This window comes from Manacus vitellinus, unplaced genomic scaffold (genome assembly GCF_001715985.3).
Source record: "Manacus vitellinus isolate BGI_N305 unplaced genomic scaffold, ASM171598v3 scaffold_7_pilon, whole genome shotgun sequence".
Lineage (NCBI taxonomy): Eukaryota > Metazoa > Chordata > Aves > Passeriformes > Pipridae > Manacus > Manacus vitellinus.
In genome coordinates this window covers 12,388,946-12,409,875 of record NW_021940813.1, presented here as the reverse complement: position 1 = coordinate 12,409,875, position 20,930 = coordinate 12,388,946, and the positions used below count along the sequence as shown (strand labels likewise).

General features: G+C 36.4%; 1 protein-coding gene across 2 annotated transcripts in view; it reads left to right on the top strand.

The window, feature by feature from the left end:
- The window catches only part of CDKL5 (cyclin dependent kinase like 5), a 124,555-nt gene that overhangs the window by 81,566 nt on the left and 22,059 nt on the right, over positions 1 to 20,930 (top strand). For both annotated transcript variants that reach the window (XM_008922354.4, XM_018084197.3), the window contains exons 6-11: positions 1,257 to 1,377; positions 2,520 to 2,579; positions 7,771 to 7,861; positions 11,924 to 12,113; positions 15,274 to 15,354; positions 19,585 to 19,745. In XM_008922354.4, the coding sequence (XP_008920602.2) occupies positions 1,257 to 1,377; positions 2,520 to 2,579; positions 7,771 to 7,861; positions 11,924 to 12,113; positions 15,274 to 15,354; positions 19,585 to 19,745 (704 nt within the window). The remainder of the gene's footprint in view (positions 1 to 1,256; positions 1,378 to 2,519; positions 2,580 to 7,770; positions 7,862 to 11,923; positions 12,114 to 15,273; positions 15,355 to 19,584; positions 19,746 to 20,930) is intronic.

Below are 20,930 nucleotides of genomic sequence, written 5' to 3'. Positions count from 1 at the left end.
TTCGTATTGGGTTATGTCTTGCTGTGTTGATGCTACTCTTTTGTTTTGTACTTGTAATACTAACTTCTTGACTTACTTGTCCAGATCTGTGGCCTTCTGTGTGGACTAGAGTCTAACTAAAATCAATATGGTTCCTTAACAGAAAATTCCTTTTCTCAGATCTGAAGTGTATTTCTAAGAAAACTTATGCTCAAGCACAAAAGTTCCAGTATTTTTTCATAGATTGCAAAACTTAAAAATGTTTTCAAACATTTCATCATATCATCATATCATCAAAGTCTCTGTTTTGTCTTGTATTTGTGTTCATTAAAATATTGTTCAAGAAAAACCTCAAAAATATTTCTATACAGCTAAAGAAAATGTTTGTCAAAGACAAGATAAATTTATTTCAAATGAAAAATCTACAAATGCTCAAATCCATAATTAAATGAGTGGTGTAGGGCCATATAGCCAAAATACTTCTATTTCAGTGTTCAGTAAGTAAGACTTTTCTCTCTTCAAGTGTGCTGCTGCTGTCTATTATTCATTCAGTGTACAAACTCCATTGTATTTCTAATTGTGCAAAATTAGAGACATTTGCTAACATAATGGGAATCTAAGTGTTCTTTTTCAAAGAAGAAATTTACTAGTATAAACAGGAAGTTTGTTTTCTTTCCTAGGTATATCCATAAAACAGTTGATATGGCCATAGTTACTGTAGTGCCAATATGTCTAGGATCTCTGTAGCTAATACATAGCTATAGAACACTCCCTAGGTTAATATTTATGCCCCTGTGAGGCATTTTTATATGTTACTTCATTTCCACTAACTGACTTTATACCCATTCATATACGGATACGGTTTGTGACTAATCTTGGCCCTGCAATGTCAAAGCAGCAGAACTAAAAGAATGAAAGAAATAGTTTGTTAAAGCACTGTTGTGTACTTACAAAATGCTGTGCTTTGCTGAACTTTTCATACAGACACACTGACTGTTAAAGCAATGTTTTGTAACTAAATGACATTTTAGATGTGTTAGGATAACTGGTTTGATGACAGTCTTTTAAGAACTTGTGGTTTATTTGTGGTTCACCTTTAATGTTTATGTAACAGCTAGGAGTATGCTTATGATTAAAATACACTCCTTGAATGTTAAACTACTGTTCCATGACCAGGCTCTGCAACCTAAGTATGTTGCTTCAGAAGGCTGAATGCGTGTTATCTTCCAGCAACTAGAGTATAGCTGTTTTAAATAATGTGTCTTTTAAATGTTTAGAATATGCTTGAATTGCTAGAAGAAATGCCAAATGGAGTTCCACCAGAAAAAGTGAAAAGCTACATCTACCAGCTAATTAAAGCAATTCATTGGTGCCATAAGAATGATATTGTTCATAGAGGTAAGTGTGTAGCTCTCCATATGAAATTAAGCCCCCTGTAGGAATTTGCTTATTACAGGGAAAGATGTTACAGCTTAAAGTAATTTGTATTTAACATAAATAGAAGCAATTGCTTTATATCAACAGGAAAAAAATTGTCAGTTGGGCTGGATCTTAAGTCTACTGTGTGACTTCAGATAATTTTAAAGCTAAATTCATCTACATATAAAACTTGCTGTCCACTGTCTTTGGGGCATGATATAAAAATTGTGAAGTGAAACTGAAGTACAGACATTGTCTAAGGAAAAGGAATTTTTTAAACCTTTCGTGGTGGTCAGTCATTTCACTTTTGAATCTGATAATAGAATACTAGGAGAAAAAAAATCCAAAACTTAAAACTTGGTCTCCCATGTTTTACTTCTTAACGTAGATCCTCCCAGCTCCCCTAAGCTTCAAGCACTTAAAGTACATATCTTGATGTATGACTTTATCTAGTTTTATGTCTTTTATCCTGATTTAATAAAATTGTATTTTGCTTTGTGGCTTTGCAAGAGTAACATTTCTAATTAATGTTTCCATTAAATTAACATTCTTATACAATATGCTTTTTATATTTGAGACCAATCAAACATAAGCAAGAGTCTGAAAACATTTTGTAATATATAGTTTGAAAAATATACCATGTGTGTACACAGCAATATCCATATAGGAATGAAAAAAAGGGCTTAAAACTAGACAAGATGTTTTTTCTAAACAAATTACAAGAGATGATCAAGATGGTCATTATAGCCGAAAATGCTGAGCACAACACACAACATTTTATTGGTTAACTGGGTAATTAAATATCAGTTCTTTCTATTATTTTGCAATATGCAATATTATGCATATTGGTTTGCTGCCCAGGAATATCTGTAAGCACATTTTATCTTCCCATATTTTGTTGGGAAACACTTAAAAAGACTTCAAAAGGCAGAAAATTAATTCTGCCTGTTTACGAACTGAATTGCTGGAAGCTGTTTCAGCAGTTGCTCTTGTAATGCTTCATTTATGATTGCGTGAATATCTCTAAATACATTATAATGAAATAATATTTGTTGACAAAGTTCAAAATTAAAGGGAAATTAACAGCTCTTTTTTTTTTCACATCTACTCTGATACTTCAGATATCAAACCAGAGAATCTCTTAATAAGCCACAATGATGTTCTGAAGTTGTGTGACTTTGGTAAGTTCAATAGATAGATAGCTGCTGCTCACCTTTTTAAAGAAAATCTCTTGCAGTGAAGTTTTGCCTTATTATGTCAGTGTTCTACAGTATATGCTGTTTAAAAAGCTTTTAACAGTCAGAATTGATTACTGCTTCAGGTTTGGGGCTAGTATTTTAATTTGAAAGATCTCTGGGCTTAATTTGCATACCTTGTGAAATACCTGTGTTAACAGGTCAATAGAAACACTGCCTTTCTCTCTTCCTCTATTTTTGCTAGTGCTGCTGCTGACACACAGCTGAGAACAGCACAGATGATAAACTGATTAGGAGGCTAGCAAATCTGTGGGTTTATCTGGCCTGTGTATTGAAAGAAAAGATAATTCTTCATTGATGTTTAGTAAAGGCACAACAGATTTATACTTTTTATGTATTTTTTGAACCACTGGCTTTTGTGGACTGCTATGTGTGTAGTTATAGGTCAACTTTTTTTGTTACCTAATAAAGGAATCAGATGTCCACATATGTTTAATGACTGAATGACTGGATGTTAGAGTCAGAGCTGTACATGTTAACTCTCATGTTTCCTAAGCCTGTTTAATGTCAGCTTTAAGACCTTGAAGAATTGTCACCCCAGTACGAGGCAAACTTTGGCCATGTGAGTAATTCCCAAAAGACAACAGGGAAGAGTGTACACTGTTCCAACAATCTGTATTTTTATTCTAAATGCTACATAAACACAGAATAAAATATTTTTCCCTCTGAAAAGCTTACAGTTTCACTTGGTAAATAAAAGCCAATTCCATAGTGTTACCCCAGAGGCACTTCTCAGTGAGAACAGTTTGAAAGCTGTCTTTTCAAACCTCTGCAATTTTGAATGAAAAGAAGAACAGCTAACAAAATAGAATGGAATATGTTTTTAGGAACACAAGAAAGGCATTTTTCATTTGCAATGCTTCTTATTTCATTTAATCCTAAAAGCATTTTTGCTTAAGCATTCAGAAACAATAACTGTTCTAGGAAAAACCTTAGAAGATTTAGTTCATACGAGTTCTTTGAATTCAGAGCCATTTATTCTCCAGTGTAAGGAACTGCGCAGCTCTAACAGAACACCAGGTACTGCTGTGTGGTGCCTTTGCCTTTTCAGTATCCACAGGCCTCCTGTCTGCACTGCTGTGGCTGCCCTGGCACCATTGACCAAAGCCCAGAGCTGGTGGGGCAGGATTTTTCCCTCATTCTACACTGATTATCAAGGCCTTACCACTGCCAAGCAAACCCCATGAGGTTGGCAGGGCCAGGCCTCTCCAAGGAGTGAAGGCTTGTGTAGATTACACTTTGCTCCCTCTCCACCACTTCACCCTCCACATTAGCTTTGGGGACCAAAAGCTCCTTAGACAGAGCTAAACAACCACCACATGGGCAGTGCCTGTCCCTGAACAATGCCTGCTCCAGTGTGGGCTAACCTCATCAGATGCAGGAATAGCCAATGTGGGCATGAGTGTGTCCTGAAGGGAACAGTTGACTCCACACATGCTTCCCTCCCTCCCTCGTTTTTTCTGGAGTGGGGATGTCCCTCCTTGAAAGTAACACCATTAGAGTTGTCATATGCTATCACCTAACAAATCTTTGCATGTGGACTTGTTTCAACATCCTCTGTGCAGCAGTATTGCAGGAAAATATAAAGCCGGACAAATGGTACGATCATGTTTTGGATGTTTGCTTTGGCACTAGATGTAGATGATGTGAATTCTGTTAGCAGTGATGTTCTGTGTGGTCTGTTGGCTTGCTCACACTGTGTGCTCCAGCCATGTTCTCTCTGTGCTGTTGGAAAGGACACGCAATCACAGTGTACTCAGAGTGATCAGCACAGTATCAAGGAAGGCAAACTAAGAGAATTTCTGTTGTTCTTACTGTTCATGTGGGTTAGTTTTAATTTTAATCAACCTTTCAGATTTAGTTGAATTTAAAATTCCGAGAAACTCTACTAATATGGAATCAGTTTTAAGTTTCTAGTGTTATTGCTAATTGACATTATTGCTAGTAACTTAAGCTATGACTGTAAAATCCATGTCAGAATGGTGTTAGCCACAGATGTTTCCTGAACATGCACAAATTAGGATGTAAAAATTTGCCTTTTAACATGATTTAACATATGCTGTCTGACTACCTAACTTAAATCATATTTTGGAACACGGGTACTTGTCACATACAGTGTCACATTCCTCATGTGATTACAAATGCAAAGAAAAGGACTATGCATCCATTTCCAATAGCTCAGTGGAGAAAAATAATTTGAATAGAAAAGTTCATAAATTTTTAACAAGATATCTCTTCTTAATCCTTGTGCCATGTGTTCTGTACATACCGTGCTAGATAAAATTGAGATTGAATGTTGTGCTTGCCCAGACACATGTTGTGTGGGTGTCATTTCTGCCAATAGAAGTGAAAGAAGAAAACAGTACAAAGTGCCGACTACAGCAGATGCATCTGACTGTTGGAAGTACTTAGGTTTTCTGACTGGTGTGTTTGCTGTTTCAACACCAGGGCTTCAAAATTACTTGTTTTAGCAATCTCTTAATCTCAGTATGATGTGTAAGCATAGAAATCATGAAACACAGGACTGGAAAAGACCTCAAGAAATCCTCTAGTTCTTCCACCTACTCAGAGAAAGGATTAAGAATGTCTTTGTCATTCTTGACAGGTGTTTGCTTAGCTTATTCTTAAAATTCTGAATAATGGAGGTTCCCTAGTGTTCTTAGGCATCTATTAAAGTACTTACATGTCATTAACATTAGAATGCTTTACCTTATGTCTAACTGAAATGTGCCTTATTTCTCTGTAAGAAACTGACAATCTCCTCCTTTTTTCCTTACACCGTTTTCCTTGTCATCTCTCCTACCATGTTCTGAGTTGTTTCAAGTCCTTTCTTGAAATTTCTGATTTTGCTTGTTATTTCTTCTTGCATCATGATGCATTTGGAAATGCTGTTGTTTCCATAGTCACTCTCACCCAAATTGCCTTCTATGTTCATCTTCTAATCTATTCATTCTCACTAGTTAGAGTTTGGTCTGATCTTCTCCCTTGTTTCCTTCTCTTACTTTTATATACCCGATACCTCAGCACAATTGGAGGAAGGAACAATAAACAAATTCCCATCATAACAAAAAAAAAAATTGTTCCCTTAGAAAGGTATTATACTTTCCTGAATTGTCAGTTCTGTCCATCATCATTCTGCATTGTGTGACAGAGTCAGAGCAGTACTGAATCGATAAAATGGTTTCTCATATCACCCAACAATATAGAAATGACACTGAAGTCCATTATGATAATTTTACTTTCTCTCTTGCCGCATCAAATCTGTGCTGCACCCAGCCTGTAAAGCTGGAGGCTGATTTTTCAGACTATGTTAGCTCCTGACCAAGTTCCAATAGACTGCCCTGTAGGGAGGAGGATGCATCCTTGACCTGTTGATTCTTCCGGTGCACAGGGGCTCATGTGCTGCCAAGCTCATGTGTTACCTTAGCACGTTTATTTCTATCATGTGACACTTTTTTCTCTTTCTTTCTCCTCCTCCCTTCAGTCTGGGCCTTCCCACATTTTGACTGTCCCATTTCTCAGTGTAGCTCCTGGTTATCTCCTCTCTGTTGTTTAAACACATGAATGGAAGATTTTTCATTGGCAAGATTAATCAGATAGCTCATGTAATTTGAAACAGAAACAGAGCTGCCTAAGCAGTTCTAAATATAGTAATGTTTCCAAATTTATTCAATCCCCATGTTACAAGTAATAAAAAATTCCTTTCCAGCTTTTCTCGAACAGCATCAGTAATGTTCATTAGACTTTATGGGAACAGAAATGAATTATGATTATTTTGGAACAACTTTGAAATATCGGTTCCTCATCATACGTGCCTTTTAGTTTATTAGCTCTTGAACTTAAAGGTATCTTGCAAAAAGTAACAGCTGTAACCTGTGTAATTAACAAATTTACAATTGTTTTCTATAATCACTAGTCTAATAATAATAATCTGCATCCAAATTGTTACTTCAACTTGGAGTAAATTTTGACTGAGTTTTTATGCCACATGCCACTAAGAAAGCATTTTGAAAATGCTGTTTCTGCATTTCAGTCCCAAAAACTTGTATTGGTTTGAGCTCTAGTAAGGAGCCTACACATGTGAAGTCTTGCTGCTGAGATCTGTCTGTCCTATCTCACCTTGTTGGTAATTATTTGTTTGAAAACAGTAAAAATCTTGATACTTTTTGAAAATAGTGACAACATCTGCCCTAGAGTACTTCTACATGAAGAATCCAGTAACAACATTACTGTGGTGTTTGGCTGACATTTTATAAATGGAGGAGAATGAAAACAAAAGTCTAAATTATTCCTACATCTGGATTTTCTTCTCTGAGCTAGTGGTCATAATTGTTATGCTTTAGGACAGTAGTGAAGTTTTAGTACAACTGCAAATAAATATAACTTCTTAATTTTTTTTGTTAACAAAATGATGTGGAGAAAGAATTTAATTTGGACTTACTTTCTGATCCTAATTCATGAAAAATTGCAGTGAATATGATGCTAAAGCAGGTGGGAAGCCAAAACTTGTGGAGTGAGCCAAATGCAGATATAAACAGTTTTGCTGATCTTTGGTAGATTCCCGCATTTTATAGTTTTGAGGAGATGACCCTTTCCTTTGCCAGGTCAGGGAGGGAGTGTCCTTAAATAAGAATAATACATAGTTTTTTGACCTGTTTAAAAAATTGAAGGTAGTGAGACTGTAGTAATTAAAATCAATGAACAGAAGAGTCTACTCCACCTGCATGTCTGTTGTTTCTAATATTGGGAATCTTCTGCAAGCATCTCAGTAGAGGTAATAGTTCAACAGCTTATGTGGCGTAATGATAACAGGTAGCTTTTGTCAATCTGTTTGGATTATGTAAAGCAGCAAAAATAATAGCAAAACTCCACAGACTTGTGAGGAGAGTACACAAGTAAGGTAGTCATTAAAGCAGACGTGCTGACTTTCACTGTTGCATCAATAAAAGCTTGCATTTCAGTAGACAAGCACTTGTTAGAGAGATCATTCTGCAGCAGGGGTTGTAAACAATTTGCTTCTATATAAATAGATGTGACCTCTTACTGTCAAAATCAGTGGTGATGTGCATATTGTATTTAAAATGGGCTATAATATTTCATGCTGTTTCTCTGACAGGCTTTGCTCGTAACCTCTCTGAAGGAAGCAATGCTAACTATACAGAATATGTGGCTACCAGATGGTACCGCTCACCTGAACTCTTGCTTGGGTAAGTACAGTTTGTAGAACTGCCATGATAAATTTTGACAGATTCTTTACAGTTTTTTCAAGCACTTTTTGTAAACTTCAGCTGTGGAGAACTGTAGTTTATTTAAAGGCAAGATTTCAAGAGGCTTCTAGATTTTCATTAATTTTTGTTCATTTTCAGTGAGTTGGTATGACCTATCTTGAGCTGAGCAGTGTTTAACTGATTAAAATATTAAGCTGAATTATAACAGATGTACTCCCAATTTCTACACCCTCACCCCCATTTCCTTCAGAAAAGGTTTCCATGGTAGTCTTGTAGCCTGAAATGTTCCATCAGCCTTATGGTGGACATCACATAGCAATGACAGTGCAGCTTTCAAAATGTGACACTTGTAGTTATCTTCATCCTTTGGGTCAAAACTGTATTAGGAAGAATTTTTTTTGCTCAGAAGGTGATAAGGCACTGGAACAGGTTGCCTGAAGAAGCTGTGGATGCCCCATCCCTGGAAGTCTTCAAGACCAGGCTGGACAGGGCTTAGAGCAACCTGGTCTAGTGGAAGGTGTCCCTGCCCATGGCAGGGGTGTTGGAATGAGATGATCTTCAAAGGTCCCTTCCAACCCAAACCATTACACTTTGCCAGCACTGGTGAAGTCACTCAAAAGGCTGCTGCTAACTTTTTACTAGTCGGGAAGAATTTATTGAAGGAGGCCGTAAGAGTCATTTCAATAAAGCACTGAGAAGTTAGCATGCATTGCCTGCAAAAGTAGTAGCTACGTGAGTAGCCTCAGCAAGACAATTTAGTTTTACTCCTTTATTAATCTGTAAAATGAGCGTATCATTACCTCGCAAGATGAAACAAATTTTCAGATAATAAATGAACTAATTCATAGGACCCAAAAGGGCAGAGGAAGAGAAAAAAAATAACTGGAGATCTCCTATATGTGATCTTCCAGTTACTATCGAGTTCAACATGAATACTCTCATAGAATACAATTCCAATGTATAGTGATACACATATTCTTAAAATAAGGAATTGAAAGCCACAAGATGAATCAAAAAAGTACTGGTCACTTCTAAGAATCTTTAAACATAATGTTTCATGCTGCTGGGCAACAAGTTGGCAGCTTTGATTAATGCTGAACTAGATATTTTTTGAACAGGTACGGCACTAAGTAATAATTATTCTGTCAATAAAGTCACCCCAGTATTCCCAGAGTTGTACTAATCTTAATCAAACTGGTAGGTAGTTGCATTCTTATGTGCAGAATACTATGTTAAAGCTGCCAATAAAAACCTCAAAGCTCAGTTGTTCATATCTTGGAGAAAACAGTTAAGCTTCCAGCAAAGTGCATGTGTTTGTGTGCATATGTAAGTATAAAAAAAGACTTGAAAAGAAAGCATCAATTGCGGCCTTTTAAGGTACATAATATTTTGCTCTCTCTCTAGTAGTAATGAGGATTTAGGAGGAAAGACATGAAAAGTTTGACAGACATAGTATCAGTCTGACCTGCAATTTTCAAAGCTGTTTTGTTACCAAAGGAAGTTTAGCAGGAATCGTGTCTGTTTGTAGTTGACTAAATCTGTTTGATTAACTTGTAGAGAAAGGGAGGGGATTTGTGTATTTAATGCTTCAGCTTTACTGGTGTGTGGTTTTAAAGCCAAGTTTTTCTGGCAAAAAGTGATGCCTATTTCTTGGCAAACCTGTTCTATTTCCCAGGAACTGATCTTTCCCATCCCCCTTTCCTTGCATTTACCAAATCTTTATAAGCATCTAATATTGAAATTCTTCTCAGGTTTATTAAATATATACATTTTAACAAATACAGTTTTACTTTTTCAACTTTTAAAATGTGTCCCAGAGTGGTTTCTGTTTAGCAATGAGGTTCCAGACTTAAATTTCAAGAGAGGAAAGAAATTGCTGCCTAATTATTCACAGAACATCTAAAATCTACTCACTTTGGAGAGCCTCAGGTAACTAGCTACCGGTGGAGTACTCTGTACACTTTGATGACAAAATATTGCTAAAAGCCAGTAGATTTAAAAACATACCAAATTAATAGATGAAAACATGTTTTGGAGAATTTAATATGTGCAGGCTTAGACTATAATACTTCTGATTTATGGTCTATCTGTCCTATAGGAGTTATTTCATTTTCCAACCATATCACTTGTGCATTTTTTTCTCTTGTGATATGATGAGAGTGATCCTGGCAGCCAGCCGGAGTCTTGAGCATGCCTTTCCAAACAACAACACTGCAGTTTACACTGCCTTAAGAAATGGGTATTTTCTGATTTGTTTCTGTTTGACTACAGAGTAAATACTGAAAAGTTCCTAACTACGATTCAGCTTTTTTTATTCTTGAGAGCAAGGAAGGGTAATGGTCCATGCCTTAAAGGAGTTTTAGCCCATTCCTCAGTTGTAATCCTAGCTTGTTCTCCAGTACCCCAGCCTACACCAGCCTTTTCCCTATTTCACATTTCATTGGAGGAAACTGCATATTAAAAGGGAATTGTAAACAAAGATGTTCTTGGTTTTCTATCGTAATAAAAGGGTAGGATTTTTACCTGCAGTCTCACAAACTGTTTTGCTCACAGATCCTCACTTTTCAAATACAGGCACAGAGCATCTTAAGAGCAGATCCTTGGCTTTGGAGTCCATTCTCACCTGTGTTGCCTTTTGCAGTGAGGAAAAAACTAGGCCTTCCTTGGCACTCTGACGTGATGGGTGGGTTGGACTAGCTGCATCCCAGAAAGGTCAAACACTGAGTCAATCCACAGGAAACCACTGTGGTGGTTCCTTGTCGGCAGTCAATTCCAATGGGACAAACGTTGATTGATTGTGATGTCTCATGTCAGATTCTCAAAGGCAGGCAGTTTTTGCAATTTTGGTGTCCTACTTTGGCTTTCCCAGCTACCATAGACTGCTGCACTAGTCATCTCAATGGGCCTGTAGTTTCACGCGGGCTATCATCCAGCTAGAATTGCTTTCTCACCTTCACCTAATCAAATCAAGGGTTTACAAGTTCCTCTGGCCAAGTGTCCACTCCACAAGCTAAGTAAATAATAATGAGTAATCAGTGGGGAAAAGTCAGATATTTTTTCTGTAGTTTGAGCATGTTCTTTCTCTAAACATCTTCAATCATTAACATAAGGAAGGAGTGAAGAGGACAGATTTAGGATAGGATTTGTCACCTGCAGCTCCTGGTGCTGTCTTATTCCAGAAATAGGCAAGACAGCTGTAATTTAAATCTCTTGAAACAGAGGTTGAGTTATTGGATTACAAGTTTCAAAAAGAAGAGACTCAGTGAAATATGTTTTCAGTTCAGTCTTTGTTCCAGTCTTTATTATTTTTATAGCTTTTTCTTTGACGTGAAAAGAATTCTCCAGTCATTCTATTCAAAACATCCAAAAGAGATTCTTGGAATAATTTGGATGTTTAAAACTTTTTTTACAATTCAATAACACTCGGGTGTACAGAAGAGAAGTTTTCCCCATAACCCCACCAATGGCTTTGCTCCAAAACAGGAATTATTTACTTTATGCTGTCATTGCTTCCTTGCTTGTGTTTTTTAAGGAATAGTTTTCAGAAGAATTCCATTTTCTTTCTAATTAAAATTTCATTGTATGAATGGTGGAACAGATATTTCCTATCATTCTGTTCTTCCAGTGGCCAGACCCAGTATGCCTACCCATCTAGTAAGCACAATGGAAAAATAAATGTAATACAGGAACAGAGCACAGGAATTGGCCCTGGAGAGAAGGGAGGTTAGTAGTAGTTTAGCTGGGAGTGGTAACTGCTTTGCAATCAAAAAGATTATTCTTGTATGTAAGATTTTTCACAAAGAATTAGATCCCTGGGGGCACTTGAAAATTCCTCTCCTGCCTTTTCAAGCAGTGATAGAGACATCAGGAAATCCAGGGCAGAAACAGGGGGCTTGGGATTTGAGGTAGTCTCTTTAATATCAGACTTTGTTTTTCTGTGTTTTAAGGAAGTGGGCCATGGGAAATATGGCCAATAAATTGAAACAGCTCAGTAAGAATACAAGGTCAATGGGTGAAAAACATTGTACATTCACTTTACAGAGCCCCTTATGGAAAGGCTGTGGATATGTGGTCTGTAGGCTGTATCCTGGGAGAGCTGAGTGATGGGCAGCCCTTGTTTCCTGGTGAGAGTGAGATTGACCAGCTCTTTACCATTCAGAAGGTGCTGGGCCCGCTGCCAGCTGAGCAGATGAAGCTCTTCTATAGCAACCCACGCTTCCATGGCTTGAGGGTAAGGGAAAGCTTTGTTCTTTTTCTTACTTTTTTAGTTACTTGAGCAATGTTTACAGTATTGTTTTTGTTGCTGTGAAGGTTCTTTTCATTTACACTGTTCATTATCTATTGCCTCTATTTCTGTGTAAGTATGGGATATATAGATTGTAAGATATTCATAAGTCAAAATAAAATTCTGATTACACCAGTATTGAGTTTTATAAATTTATAAAATAAAGATTGATTAAAGATTTTCTCTCATTTATTTATAAAATAAAGATTGATTAAAGATTTTCTCTCATTTCTTTGACATTTTTGTCGTGAAATTTACCTCTTATATCCAGTTTAGCATTGCCCTGACAGGTTTACATAGTAAAGTTTAGTGGCAAAGCTCTGTCAGGTCAGATTGTGGAAAACTCATGACTGCTGTCTTCAGGCTACTCTGTTGGAAAAATCTGAGCTATAGATGCTACTATTGTGCAGAAGAGCTTTCTGCCTTTTGACTTATATTCCTGGGGAGTTGATGTAGGCCACATAAGTAAAAAAGCTCTTCCTACTGACAGCATTGTTCCTTTCAGGGATTTGCCCATATAATGTAATGATAGAGGCTCACTAATATGAAGAATCTACTCAAGTTGGGATGTGTAATATGGAAAAATACCAGAACCAATAAATAAGTAATAGCTCTGTTATTTTTACCAATACCTGGTCAGTGACTCGTGTTGCCTTGTATCCAGTTTCGGTTGTCATTTTTTATTAATAAAAGTTGCTTGGAAAGGTGAGTTTATGATCTTGATAAATGTTCTGAAATTGTTAGTGTAAATCATATAAAGAGACATACAAAGGTTTTAGGAGACCTGATCTGTGCTAAAGACTCAAGATTTGAATTTTACTCTGAAATAGAGAAAATGTGAGAATGTGAAAGGGAACGAGTGGGGATCTAGTTGTGTTAAAACATGTTAGAAGTTGCCATAAATTTGGTTTAACTGCTGCTGATAAGAGATAGTTGGCTTAAGGTGTTAAGGTAATTATTTTAGGTACAAGGATAACTAATTCTGAAGAGTTTTTGTTGAAGTTTGTAGACCATCAGAAGAGGATTTTAAAAAAATGATCAGACAAGCATTTCTTGTAAGGTCCTATTTGTATTTCATCCTTTTTAGAACAGTGGACTGGATGGGATTTTCTGTTTAAAAAAATTATAACCCCTTATCAGGAAAACAATACTTTAAAAATTGTAAGCAAAATAAATTACTACCTCTTCTATGTTATTTTACAGCTGTGCAATATAATCTTATTCGAATACATACTCTGTAGTGTTTTAGGATGAGAATGAAATATCTTTGTTTTGTAGCTTTTAAGTACAGAAATTCAAGAAGACAGCATGTACCTAATGTGATTAGAACAAGGTTGAGGGTCTGTTCTCATCCCAGATCAATGGTTTATTACTTGGCCTCAATGTTGCTGCCTTCTTAGCCCCATTTGTGAAGTCAGGCTGCAAGTGATGATGACAGTGACATGGCCTCTCGTAGAGAGTAGTTTTTGAATACTGAAGTAAAGTCTGAATAATGGCGTAAACTTCAAAAATACTACAAAAATATTGGTTCGGAATATGATATTCATTAGTTAATTCTGGGGGAAAATTGTCCCATATTATAAGACAAACTTAAAAGTACATTTTTTCTGAATGTAGCATAACTTAGTAGTGAAAGATTTTCTGTTGCATAGCAGATAGAAGGCATGCTGTGATCAAGCCAATTACTATTTACAAGCTGGATCTGGTGCTCGGTATTCACAAGATAGAAACTAGCCCATGATGTGGATTTTTTTATCCATATACTTAGACTTAGTGAATTTCTACATTCCTGTAACTGTGAGTACTAGCATATTGTAACACAAAATTAAAAACAAGTCTAATACAAACACTCCAGCACCACATGCATATGTATACAGATGCACATTTGTTGACTTTCTGTCCTTTCTTTCTGCCTATATCCTTCATATATACATATAAATATACGTATACACACACCAAAACCACGTTTTTTCTTTCTCCTGAGGTTTAGAGAGTATTTAGTGATATCTCTCCAATTCTTTTGAGGAGGAAAACACCCATGGTATGTTGAAGGCCCAAGGAAATAAAATAATATGGGATCAGAAAGTACCAATAGGCTCATGCCTCTATGGAAAATGTGAGTGGCAATGTAGGGCTGTAAATATTATTCTATAAATAAATTATATGAATAATCTGAACAATTCCAGTGAATAGTGACTGTTGCTTTGCATGACTTCAACATATTTTCATGTTTCCCTGATCATTCTGGATATAAAATCTTTATGATTGTCATTCTAAATGAAGACAAGAACATTTTGCCATTTGGTTCATGTAAAAATTGGAAGAAACATGGAAGCCTTAGTTTACCTAAGTTACTATGTAAGATCAACATAGCGGACTTGGACTTAAAAAGATTCTCAATTATTCATAAACCTCTTAAAAATAAAGTGAAGTAAAAAGAAAAATACAGAGACTATTTAGGAACAAACACATTCAAACTAATATTCTTTCAGTTTCCTTTGAAGTTCACATAAGGTAATTTATGAAAAGTAATGGTAGTACAAATATGGGTACCTCCTGTAGTGTGCACTTCTCATGGTCTTCCCAGATCTCACTGCAGTGTGACCACAGCAGTAATCCTGAACCTTAAACCTTTGGGGTTTCAGCATTTTTCACTAAAAACATTTTGGAATTGTTTGTTAATCTTTGGTATTTAACTAATACTGTATTTGCACTCTCAAATTCTTTCAAAGCTATTTTTAATATTTTTTTCCTTTTAAATATAGGTTACTTATGTTATTTCTGAATCTACTTTAAACCTCCTACCTCTTGTCAATCATAATGCCACAAAAAATCTTAAGTTGATTATTTCTCACTTGAGGAGGTTTCTTGGCTGCCCTAATAATCAAGAATACTTTCTTTGGTTGACTAGATGCTTATCATATCAACAGTTACTTGTTTCATTATAGCATTTTATGATGTTTCATAAACCACTAACGTTTTCAGTGCTTATGTTTCCCATTAATTACATGCTTTGATTTCACTGTGTAGTTTTTATTTTTTGAAACATCGTATTTATGTATATCTTGTTTATATTATAAGTATATTTACCCTGTATTTTTTACAGTTTCCAGCAGTCAATCATCCACAGTCTTTAGAGAGAAGATACTTGGGAATTTTAAGTGGCGTATTGCTTGACCTTATGAAGGTAGGAAAATGTCTTTTATTTTCTGTCTGTAATATGTAGGAAAAGATGTAAGTGACTTTTGACCTTTGTTTCCTAATATAATACATCTTAAAAGTACCTGTGAACTTCCTTTTGCGATATTTTGATATCACAATTGTTTGTTGTAAGGCTTGGTATTTTCTAGGAATCAGGAAAATATCCCTTGCAAATGCTGGGAGGTTCTGTTCAAATTTGACTGATTTGATAAACCATACATAGTCCAGACAAAAGCATCACCATCCTTTGCAGCACTATGCATTCATACCAACATACATTCAGATGCACCAGCTGCCTTAGTAATACTGGAGCAGAAGGTCTCAACCCACCATTTATTTAGATAAATACACAGAGTATTAGGCTAACCTGAGTTGTTCATTTGCTGTTGGGTAAGCATGTGGATGAGGACAGTTGTCAAAATTGACACAAACCCAGTTTTGGGTTTTTACCCAAACTGTTAATCTGCTTCCTGTCACTCACCTCTACACAAGTGTGTATGTTAGGTTACTCTTCAGCCCTGATTTGGAATAAGTCAGCATGGCCCAACTAGGATACAGTCCTGAGATACCTTCTTATAGGGAATCAGGAGAAGCTAGCTCCCCTCAAAATGGCCAAGCACTGTAAAGCACTGTGCTATGCATTTGTGCTGTATTCCTGGGTATGAAACATGTACTGTTGTCTTTACTACTGTACTATAAAAACATTACCATGGTCAGCTGCAGTACAACCCTCACATTATTTCTTCCCAGTCAGCTGGAAAAAAAAAAAAAGTCATAGTGTCAAAAATTTGGTTTAGAATCACAAAACCACTTAACAGTTAAAGGCAATATGGAAGAAATATGAAGTGTGGATATGACTAATCAACTCTAAATGAATTTTATGGTCCCAAGACCAACTGCACCAGTTGTCTTGTAAAACAGAGGTCACCAGCTTTGGGATACACTTGGGTGTTTACTTGCTTTTAGCAGTATTGTTGTAGCCAGCAGAAATCCTCAAATTTGCTCTACTCTTTTCATCCACACAACCAGTTCAAATCACTTACATTTAATGTCCTTGCCTTATGAAGAGAGTCAGCATAGCTTTTATCTTGGTTTCATGGAGTCTGCAAAATTAAATACCTCAGTGCATATAGCTGCTCATTTTAGTATTATACTTTCTCCTCTATTTTCTAATTCACAGAAATTGTTTTTTTCTGGCATCATAGTTAGCTGTAGCTCAAGCTCTGGTAGCATATATTGCAAACCACCTATTTCAAGATTCATTATTTTATTTTTATCCTAATTTTTGTGTTATATCTGGGTGTCATTTAGGTTCTTTTCATTTGATTTAAAAGCTGCAAAGTTGTGAAAAGAAGCACTTGAATTTTAGGGAAACACAGTTTTCCAAATAGTTTCATTCTTTTCATCTTTTCTATCTGTGTTTCTCCCTATGAGACGAGAAAGGTCAGGAATTCTGCAGAAGAGATATTTTGTGTTTGACCTACATTACTTAATTCAGGAGTTGGAACCTTGTTAAACAGTGAGCAGACTACAAGAAGAGAACAGAGGAGACTTGTGGTTAAGTTGCATGCTATAAATGCTGCAGAGACTTTGTTGTATGCCTGTCTCTTCTGCAGAAAATGGACACTCTGACACATGTCCACACTTGTGTTCCTCATTATCTGCATTCCCAGGGACCTCAGGTCTGATTACTAGATTACTGAATAACCAACACTTCAACTTATGCCAGCTAAAGGAGTGAATTATTAATATATTTATCTAGAGAGCATTTCTGGACTAGATTAATGAAGAGGCATCTATTTGACCTCCTTGCTTTGTTGCTCTAGTCCTCTGCTCTCCTTCACATGTGATGACTTGGTAAAAAAAGATGTTTCAGTCTTTTCCTTGTTATCTGTCATTCACTCGTCTCTCCCATTCAGCACCAGACATGAATTTTCTCTGAGCTTTTGTTTGCTACTAGAGTACTTGTAGAACCCCTTCTTTTTACCCTTGATGTTCTTCACTTGCTTTAGCTCCAGCTGGACTTTGACTTTCTGAGGTGGCCTAACCTTTGTTCCAACACACTGCTTTTAAAGCCTCCTGTCCTTGACTCTATTCTCCCATTTTGCATTTTTGTTCATTAAGAAACTCCCTGTTTAGCCAGTCTGAACCTATAAAAAATTTTGTGGTCATCGGTACAATAAGATGCTTTTCCTGAACACTCAATAAATTTTATGTAAAAATCAAGTGGCTCTCCTGGACACCTTTCCACTGATGGCAGTTCTTCAGGAGATTCTGCCCAGTAATTCCTTATAGAAGCTGAAATTTGCTCCCCTGAAGTCCTAGGTCCTATCTCTGATATTTCTCTTCCTACCGGCCATTTCAGTCCTAACTGTAATCATCTCGTGCTTGCTACAGCTCGGAGTGTCTTTTCTGATCAGATTTGTCACCAGTACTTTACTGCTGGTGAACAGCAGCTCAAGTAGACTGAAGTCCTGTCCTTGCCTAATTTGCCTCTCCAGCAGCTGCACTAGGAAATTGCCACCAGCATAGTCTAGAAACCTCCTGGAACATGTACACAGTCTGGATGTCTGGATAGTTGAAGTCTGCCATGTGGATGAGGACCTGTGATCAGGAGACTTTTCACAGAATCACAGAATCAATTAGATTGGAAAAGACCTCTGAGATCATCAAGTCCAACCTATGAACTTTTGCTTGGTTTTGTACAGAGTTGTCCTCTTCATCTTCTTCATGCTCTTCAATGTGTGGTTGGTAGCAAACTCCTACCATAACATCACAGTATGGAATGTTACTCTTCTCCCTCTCTACCCCCTTCCTTCTGAAACCAATTGTAACCATCACTGATTGTGCCTCAGCCATGAGCCCTGTCCCACTATTTCTCTGTGATTCCAGGCAGGTTCACAGCCTTGGGATTCCCTTTGAACCCCAGTTTTCCTTGCTTGTTGTCCAGGCTGTGTAAGTTAGTGTACAGGCACTGGAGGGAAACCTCTGGACATCCTCTTTTCTGAGGAGGAATGTAGAAATCACATGTGGTCTTCTCATGTTTTGAGCCACTGTAGTGATGAGCACCAGAAAAAAAGGGAAAAGAAGTAGTTAACCATTCAGTACACAGTTTGTGAACTTGAAAAAGGAAGATAATGCATACTGTGTGACCAAACAGCATAGGAATGTAGTCACTTCCTTTTTTTTCTGAGCATTTTTCATGAAGTGCAGGGATCCTGTGAAGGGAAAACCAGTGTGTGATCAAGTGAATGCCTGAATACTGCATTAATACTGCAGACATGCACTGTGTGTGTGTATGCACATGCATGTTCTTTTCTGTTAAACATATACAACCCTTAAAAAGTAGCTATTCTTTTTACTTAATAGCCATTCAAACTTTTAACCTTGCTGACAGTCGTACATGTTTGAATATTCCAAGGTAAGTTTTGTATTGCTCTGTTCCTGCAAGGAACCTTTCCAACTCTACCAAAATACCCAAGCTACTGTTTCCAATTTTGTGATTAAATATTTTCTAAATGTCAAAAAGTGTCTTGTTTAGAGTCACAACAGAGATAACAGAGTTGTAAAGCAAATGTCATTGTGAATGCACTGTAAACAGTTAAGAGAATTCTTTAGAAATATGGGTGGACCTGAACCCCAGAAGTTAAAACCAGAACTCTTACATTTGTATATTTTTAAAAATACTAAGTTTAAAATACTGTTTGTTTTTGGATAAAAATGTTCCCATATGCTTGTTCTGTTTGTTTGTAAAGTCTGTTTCATCGTAGCATTTTTTTACTGGCAAATTTAGCATTTTTAATTCGAAACAACAGTAAGGTATATGCTGAAAAATATGTTTAAAATACATATATTTTAAAAGTGGATAGATATATACATAAAACACATTAGAAAAATTTTAGATATTTTTGTGTTTTAAACATATTTTAACTATCATTAGCTGTGTATATATATAATTACATACATATAGCATATATATTTCATAATTAGCAAGGCTGAGACCTTTCATCTCTTAAGTAGAATATAGGATTTGTAAGTGTTTATTTTGTTTCATATGTAGTTTAATGCACCATGAAACTGTTCTAGCAGTTATATCTAATCCCAGAAACTCTAGAGAGTAAAAAATTATCCCAATAATGTTCTATATTTTATTACATTTTTTTGCTGATGCAAATACAAATACTAACATTTAAACTTTGGGATTTGTTTTTCAAAGAACTTACTGAAGTTAGATCCAGCAGATAGATATTTGACAGAACAATGTTTGAACCATCCTTCGTTTCAAACCCAAAGACTCTTGGATCGCTGTGGAAGTTCCCCTTCACGCTCAGCTAAGAGAAAACCTTACCATGCAGACAGCAACACATTATCTAACAGGTAAATGTAGTCTTGTCACTGTTCTCACTGACATGTGCTCTGCCAATGAGTGAGTTGTTGTCATGCTTACATGCAACATCATCTACAAGAAAAGTAGTTTTTTGACCATTTAGACGCATTGAGACATAAATACTGTTCCGTGTGCCTCACAACAGAGGAAGTAGACAGAGTTTTAATGTACTGCAGCTACTCAAGCTGAAATCTTTGCTAACTTTCTGTGTTGAAGCCATTTCTGCATATGACAAAAAAAAAAAAGAAGTTGGCTTACTAACCTTAAAAAAATGTTAGCCTTTTTCTTGGAGAACAATAGGAATTTTGTGGTTTGGAAGATGCCCGAGATTCCAAAGGAATGCTCTTTTCCTTGGAAAGCTAGCATTGCTGTATATGCACAAATCTGTCCAAGATTTAAAAGTTCAAAATTCACACAGATTTTTAGCAGCTAAATGTCCTGAAAGTTGTGTGCACTGATCATGCTTCGAATGGGAGATGAACAGAATTTTGTCTGCAGTTGCAGTTATGGATCAAGTCTAGTCTATTTGCACTCAAAGCTGGACGTGTTTGCTCAGTGGCTGCCTTGTTGGACCCACACAGCTTGAGAGAAGCCACTCTATTTTAATACCCCAGTGAACCAGGTTTACTGGTGGATAAAATACTTCCGTACAAAAAGCCTCATGGTATTCCTTTGACAAAAGCTTTCCTAAAGGTCGCCCTCTGAAATATGCAGAATGTTAGTGGCTTTTAATCCTGCTGGCCATGTTTTTCTTTAGCTGTTTCTGTGAAATTCAAAAAATTGCTCCTCATTTTAGGATTTGGGGTGATGACATTTATAATTTATACTTTTTCAGAGATACACTTCAAAAAGTTTTAACTGCCCTTGCAGATATTTAGAAGTTTTACCATTAGACATGCGGCATCAGAAAGAAAAACCTAGATCTGTGGGAAACTTGTTGTCTAAGAGGCTTGCCTAGCTGCATGATTTAAAAATACTAGGTTCCTTATATCTCTAAAGTTTTAGAAAATACACTTCCTGCTAACTAAAAAGTATTTTAAACTGGCATTAAAATTGCTAACACTTAGAAACTGTAATAGAATGCATAATTAGATCACTGAAAGTGGTTGGCACAAAAATCCTAGATATAAAAATGGTTAGGCTTATCCAATTGTAATTATCAAAAGGATCAACAA